The 7852-nt window shown below is 41.0% G+C and overlaps 1 protein-coding gene across 1 annotated transcript in view; it reads left to right on the forward strand.

Annotated features, from left to right (window-relative positions):
- LOC102297337 (G-protein coupled receptor family C group 6 member A) overlaps positions 1 to 7543 on the forward strand; it is a 9641-nt gene extending 2098 nt beyond the window's left edge. The window contains exons 5-7 of the mRNA XM_005914603.2: positions 1661 to 1876; positions 2592 to 2718; positions 2891 to 7543. Coding sequence (XP_005914665.2) covers positions 1661 to 1876; positions 2592 to 2718; positions 2891 to 4047 — 1500 coding nt within the window. The 3' untranslated portion in view covers positions 4048 to 7543. The remainder of the gene's footprint in view (positions 1 to 1660; positions 1877 to 2591; positions 2719 to 2890) is intronic.
- Positions 7544 to 7852: the final 309 nt, after the last annotated feature.

Below are 7852 nucleotides of genomic sequence, written 5' to 3' on the forward strand. Positions count from 1 at the left end.
TCTATCTATCTATCTATCTATCTATCTATCTATCTATCTATCTATCTATCTATCTATCTATCTATCTATCTATCTATCTATCTATCTATCTATCTATCATATGTATATATATATATACATATGACAGAGATCTCAGATCTCAAAACCAACCAGCTTATCTACACCATGGCAGCAGTGATCACTGAGATGCTTGGTACAAGATGGGTGGAAGATGAACAGCACAAGGAGCAGTACACTCCATGGAGAAGGAGACTAGAGGCCAAGATGCAGGACTGCAGAAAGGTGATAATGAAGAAAGGGGTGCCTAAAATTGCAGCAAGCTGTGCATACCTGAGGCCTTAAAAACTTAAAGGCGAAGACTCACAGCCTTGTCAATAAAGCAAATGGAAGGCCACAACCCAAAAAAGGCTCAGTGGCTAGTTGATTTAAGAGCAAACCACATCTCCCTGAACAGGATCCAGTGACCATCACAGATGCAGACATCTAAAAAAAGGGTCCCTAGTATGAAGAGTTGAACAGCACCAGGGCCTGACATGATTCATGCCTACTGGCTAAAGAAGCTGACTGCACTTCACGAGCATCTGGCAGCATAAATGAACCAGCTGCCAATGGACGAGAGACACCTGGAATGGCTAAACGAAGGCTTGGACATTAGAAGGGACCTGTCCCATGCAACTACCAGCCAATAAGACAAGACCATACTCACCAAGCTGTGCACTGCCTGGATGCCATGCCATGGATCCTGAAAAGTCTGGATTAAGAACTGATGAAGTAAGACCTTCATCAGGAATACAATGTGGATGGGGGAAACAACACTAGAGACCAACTTCAAGCCAATAGCACAAGTTTTCATCAAGTCTCCACTGCTGTTCTGCATGGGCCTGAACCCCCTCAGTGAGATCATTAAAAAGACTGGCTATGGATTCCGACTATGGAATGGAGTAGTCAATAGCCACCTCTTCTACATGGATAACATCAAGCTGTGTGCCAGTAGTGAACGAGACATCAGTTCACTGATCCACACCACTTGATCTACAGCAATAATATCAACGAAGCTTTAGGAGATATAGCTCCTCTCTCAGCTGGGCCAGTGACCTCCACACTGGGTGAGTGGCTTTGGCAGATTCCAGGAACAACATCTGAGATCTCTGTCCAGAGAAATGCAGTCCTAGAAACAGCAAAGATATTGCACAGAAACCTCAAGAACCCTAAAGCTCCCTCTACAGAACTCTCAAGCTGGAGCTTCAAGAAAAAAAAAAAGATTGCAGGAGAAATGGGGTATATATAGTAGTTCTACCAGCCTTCACTCCCCATGTGTATCAGTCAGCCTTGGCCACTCATGATCATGTCACTGGTTCTATTGTTGGACTACTTTTGATAGATACTGACTACTGCAGACCACGAAAAACCCACAAGAGCTGACGTTTTGGAGATTTTCTGACCCAGTCGGTTAGCCAATTTTTCTTGCTTTTAATACATCAACTTTGAGGACAAAATATTCACATGCTCCCTAATACATCCCACCCACTAATAGGTCCTATGATGAAAAGACATGTCTCTGGTCATAATGTTGTACCTAATCTGTGTGTATGATGTTTTGTCCTGTCCACTTTAGATACATTATTTTTAATCAATATTTTCACACACACTGCAATTTCAGTTACGAGGAGCCCTATGGAAGGCAAAGTTCCACATGGATGGGAAAAACTATTCATTTGATCCCCATGGTGACCTCAACACTGAATACGATATCGTCCTATGGAAGCAGACTTCAGAGTCTCTAGACGTAAATGACATTGTAGCTCGCTACAGTATATTGCAAAATAGCCTGACGTTCATCTCGCAGGAAACAAAACATGCTTTCTACATTTACATTGTAAGTAATAACTTGCCCTCCACTGTCAAATTGTTTTATTCTTCTTCCATTCATTCATTGTTTTTATTTTTAGATATTCACAGTATCTACAGTCAGTGTTGGCAGGATTAATATATTGTTGGACTCATTGGTGGTTCATTCATAAGCCATGTTGAATTGATATTTAAAAAAATATTTAAGATGTGTAGAAGATGAATCTTACCAATTCTGGTGATTCACTAAATATTACTCTAATGCTATGCTGATATTGATATTTCATATTTAAAGAAATCACTGTTGATTACCATGTTATTTGATACAGACTTTGGGTTAAATTATTAACTCTTGCACTGTCAAAGGTCACAATTTGTCTCTCTACTGATTTTGTGAATGAAATTAAAGGCAATCTGATCATACTTAGTTGTGCTAATATTGGCATACTAAAATGATAACCTAAGTATTTGAAAATTACCATTATCATCAGCAAGAACATAGGTTTGTTTTATGTGTCATATATTTATCAATGTCAATACTCAATTTAAGGAGTTTTTCTTGAAAACTGAATGACTGTGTGTACTGGATTAGCTCCTCAGTTTCTTTTTTACTTTCCTTCCTTCTTTTTTTCTTGTTCTTGTGTTGTTTAAGAAGCAGTTAGCATATAAAAACTTGTGTGTTATAATAAAGAGAGTACACTATACAGACTGTAAAAAATAATCATGATTCTTTCTTCTCTCAGGGAAACGTGACTTCCAGGTGCACAGACAGCTGTCAGCCTGGCTACAGTAAGACTTCAGTTTCGGGCCAGCCTCGTTGCTGCTATCAGTGTGAACCCTGTGCTGAGAACACCTTTTCCAATACCACTGGTATGTATTATAAAAAAACCAGTAAACTCCATTTGTATCAGTTAACTGTAAAATTACATAAAAGCCAAAATAAGTGTTTTAAAATGCTTATATTGCAGTCTATTGCATTGACAGTTCAAGGAGCTTGAATCCAACTTACATATTCTAATGATCTTGTTTTCTTTCTTTTCAGATTCGGAGAAGTGTAATCCTTGTGAAAAAAACTATTACTCCCTAAAAGGCAGTTCAAAGTGTTTGCCAAGAAAAATAGATTTTCTGAAATGGGATGATGTATATCTTATTGTGCTGCTGTCTTTTACTTCTTTAGGAGCAGTGCTTACCATTGTTGTTGGGATCATCTTCCTTGCACACTGGAATACCCCTGTTGTGCGCTCATCTGTTGGCCCAATCAGCATCATTCTCCTCCTCTCCCTTATGATCACATTTACTAGTGTTATATTATTTGGTGGTCCACCCAATAGCTATCAGTGTCAAGCACGGCAGGTGGTGTTTGGCTTGAGTTTTACCTTGTGTGTCTCCTGCATCATGGTCAAGTCCTTTAAGATCGTCTTAGCCTTTGAGTTTGACCCGGTCATTCAAAGTGTGCTGAAGAAGCTCTACAAGCCTTACCTCATTATTGCAGTCTGCATGGCAGGTCAAGTGGTTATTGTTACAACGTGGCTTATACACAGTCCTCCAACTGCTGACTCAGAGATCACACAGAACAACATGAAACTGATGTTTTGTAATGAGAAATTAATTCCTGCATTTGGAGCCATGTTAGTCTATATTGGCCTTTTGGCTCTCATCTGCTTTGGTGTTGCTTTTAAGGGACGAAAGTTGCCTGACTGTTACAATGATGCAAAGTTCATCACTTTTGCAATGCTCATTTACTTCATCTCCTGGATCATGTTTGGTCCAGTCTATGTCAATGTCACAGGCAAGTACATTCCAGCAGTGGAGATGGTTGTTATCCTCATCTCAGCCTACGGCATCTTGTTTTGTCAGTTCTTCACAAAGTGCTACATTATTCTGTGTAAGAAGGAAGCAAACACAGAGAAATCATTCCGCCGGGATATTAGGAATTATTCCATGGATCACAAAGGCAGTGAGGATGAGCTGTCATCTAAGGGAATTCAAAACCCTACTTTATCTTTATCTTTGGAGTCATTCCCAAATTCCCAATTTTCAGACTCAATCACTGATTGGAGTTCCACCAGGCAGCCTAGTGATTCCTCAAACTCTCTCTCCCCAGTCTCGAACCCACAGCAAAACATACTTCAGAACAACCTAAATTCCTCTAACACCCTAAAGAGAATTTCAAGCTTGCCAATATCACTAATAAAATAATTCACAATTATTAAGAAGGCAACATAATGTTTAGAATTGCAGCACAAAGTGGAATAAATATGAAAGTCTGTGCATTTTTAGGACTGCCACTAACATTTTAAGTAATGGATAATAAGCACATTATTTTCTGATTCATTCAATTAGTTTGTGTCTTAAAATTTGTAATTTCCAACAAATTGTAATGTGTTTGGTCCACACTGTTGATGTAAAAATCCCCAAAACTGATAATATTTAGTTGATTTCAACAATTTTAGGAATTGACAGCATTCTGCATCTTTAAGTAGATGGATTGACTGGTTCACAGGAGGATGCTTGCAAAGCCACTACAGACTGTTTATACATTCATCCATTCTCTTCTGCTTATCCTCATCAGGGCTGCGGGGTGTGCTACTACAGGGTACACCCCGTACAGGTCACCACCCAGATGCAGTGCTAACACATAGAAACAACCACTCACATTCACACCTGTGGGCAATTTAGATTCACCAGTCGGGCTTGCTCAGAGTGGTATGGCTGTAAGCTTGCAGACTGTTTGGTATTCTTCAAATCATCATTATCTTGCAGATTTATTGTTCTATTATTCTGGAATCACTGACTCGTTGAGTCAGGGTTAAAGGTCAAAAGAATACGACACAATAAATATAAAGAAAACTTTTTAAAATGTAAAACATTTGAAAACTTGTAAGCATCTTTCTGCAATTCTGTAGGGCATATTTGTTGGTGGTGCCTTTTAACATTATGTTGATGATTTACTGACACAGATTTGTTACATATTTGAATTTGATCATGTATTCTGTTATATTTTTGTATCTAAAGGCTTAGTGACTATATATAAGAAATACACATATACACTCACCAGCCATTTCATTAGTTCATCAGTTAACTCTTTTCCGGACAGTGTTGGGAACCCTTTTGGCTAACCATAGAGATGGTTGAGTGGGAAACCTGTTGGATTAGCAGTTTTTGAAATACTCAGATAAACAACCATGTCATGTTCAACGTAATTTAAATAATCTTTCTACCCCATTCTGATACTTGCTTTGAACTTCAGCAGGTCATCTTGACCATGTTTACATGCCTAAATGCCTAGAGTTGGTGAAAAATGATTGGCTGATCAGATGTTTGCATTAACAAGTAGTTGAACAGGTGTACCTTATAAAATGGCCTGTGGGTGTATATGTAAGAGAATAACTTTTAGAAATTTTTTTTATCATCTGTTTGTGTATTGGGTTCTTAAAGAGTACTTCAATTCCTTGTAATTGTTCATTCTTTCAGTGTTTCGGCCAAATCCTGAACTTCAACAGGTAACAAACTGATGAGCAGGCAGCATCCATTTCTATGTGTTCATGTTGCTACAGTAGAATCACTGTGGTGATTGGTTTAAAATGTCTCTTTGTGCTGGTTTTCATTTTCGCTCTGTGTTTTCAACTTGTGTTCATACCTAAATCCTTACTACTAATCCTCATTAGGATCAGGATTTGTGTTGGTGTGTGGGACTTTAGTCTCAGGTGTATATTGTTAAATGGTAACTATGAGACAATGCATTGCAGATAATGACCAATGGAGACCGGGAACACCCCACAAGAGCTTCAGTTCTGGAGATGCTCTTACCCAGTCGTCAAACTATCATAATTTGGTCCTTCTCAAACAAGCTCAAATCTTAGGCTTGACAAAATGTTCACTTGTTCCATAATATATCCAACCCACTAACAGATGCTGTAATGAAGAAACAATCCAATGTTATTGACTTCACCTATCAGTGGTCATAATGTTATACCTGATATGTGTATGTTTGTTCTTTCTTGAATCAATTAAAAGGAGAGTTTGCCAGACGTAGAGTTTATATTCCTAAAACCCTGCCCCTACTATCTGCCGCGGGAATTCTCAGTTGTGTTTTTGGCTATTGTTTACATTCAGCCACAAGCTAGCTCCGCAGCAGCGCTCGGCAAACTCCATGACGTCATCAGCGCATTAGAGACAACTCATTTATACGCTGTTTTTATCGTCACTGGTGACTTTAATAAGTGCAACTTATGGACTGTACACCCAAAACATCATCAACATGTGGCCATTCCTACCCATGACAAGAACACCCTGGGTCATGTCTACAGTACAACCCCACATAGCAAAATTGGTATGGCCCGGATCTGGCCCACACAATGTGCTTACTCATGGCCCACATACCGCAAAGAATGACGGCCCTTTGGTGGCCCAGATCTGGTTTGCCAGAGGTGGCCCATACATGCTTCAAGACCACAACCCTCAATCCGTCTCCCCAAGAAAAGCCCAGCCACCTGCCTAAATGACTACAAACCAGTTGAACTCACTCCAATCATTGCAAAATGCTTTGAGAGAGTGGTGCTGGCCTACATCCAGAGAAACATCCCAGACACTCTGGATCCCCTGCAGTATGCCTACCGGGCCAAAGGGTCCACGCCAGATGCCATCGCTGCTGCCCTTCACTATTCCCTCTCCCATCTGGAAAACAAAGACTCATCCATCAGGGTACTTTTTGTTGATTACAGCTCCAATTTCAATACATTCATCCCTAACAAACTCACTCACAAGCTGGCAACAATCGACCCACACCCACCCTCTGTGACTGGCTACAGGACTTTTTGACTGGCAGGCCCCAGTCCGCCAGGATCGGCACCAGGACTTCAGCCAGCATTATTACAAACACAGGCGTTCCACAGGGTTGCATCTTCAGTCCCATTCTCTACACCCTGTACACCCATGACTGTGTCACATCCAACAAGGACAACACCATATTGAAGTTCGCAGAAGCAGCTTTAGATACCTGGGTGTCTACATCACTGAGGACCTCACCTGGTCACTGAACACCACACAGCTGGTCAAGAAGGCTCAACAGCGGCTGTACTTCCTGAGGAGGCTGAGGAAATTTGGTTCGTCGGGCAAGATCCTCAGCAGGTTCTACAGCTGCATTGTGGACAGCACATTGACCAGCTGCATCACTGCATGGTACGGCAGCACTACTGCTATGGACCGCAAATGCCTGCAGAGAGTGATAACAACTGTGGAGAAGATCATCGGGACCCCGCTGCCCTCTCTGCAAAGCATCTACCATCACAGAGTCCAAAGGAGAGCTGCCTCCATTCTCAAAGACTTCACACACCCCCAACATAGACTGTTCACTCTTCTGCCCTTGAGACAAAGGTTTAGAAGTGTGAAATCCAGAACATTCCGACTCAACAATTCCTTCTTCCCCACTGCTATCAGACTCTTGGACAGCTGACCTATTTTTAACTATAATAATAATTTGTGCACATCAGGCACATTAAGCCAGCACATTAAGCTCATAGATATTTTGAACACACATCCATTTCAAGCTTAAATTTGTGTCTTTATTTATTTATACTGTTTTTATTTATCATTTCTATTTCCCTATATTAACCGGCATTTTTGTGTGGACAGCAAAGAAAGAATTCCATTGCACAGAGAAATGCTTTCTTAGTACATATGACAATAAATGCTTTGAATCCTTTAATGTGGTATAAATTAAATGTTTATCTTCAAACAAGCTTCAGCGTCAGCATCATCCACGCCTGCAGCTTCAGCTTCAGCATCAGTCTTGCCTGGTCCAGCCTCTGCGTCTTCATCCTCGCCATTGCCAGCAGTGCCAACACCTGCTCCAATGCCTGCAGCTTTCACACCATCACCGATAGCGTCACCATCCGCAGCTGTCACGCCGCCGTCTAGTCCAGCCTCTGCTGTCTCTACAACGCTGTCCGATCCAGATCGGCTTGAACCACCTCGCCTTTGCCGGCCACTTTCCAGGCCTTTA

The sequence above is a fragment of the Haplochromis burtoni genome, unplaced genomic scaffold (assembly GCF_018398535.1).
Source record: "Haplochromis burtoni strain Fernald_Lab_line unplaced genomic scaffold, NCSU_Asbu1 Contig_8, whole genome shotgun sequence".
Taxonomy (NCBI): Eukaryota; Metazoa; Chordata; class Actinopteri; order Cichliformes; family Cichlidae; genus Haplochromis; species Haplochromis burtoni.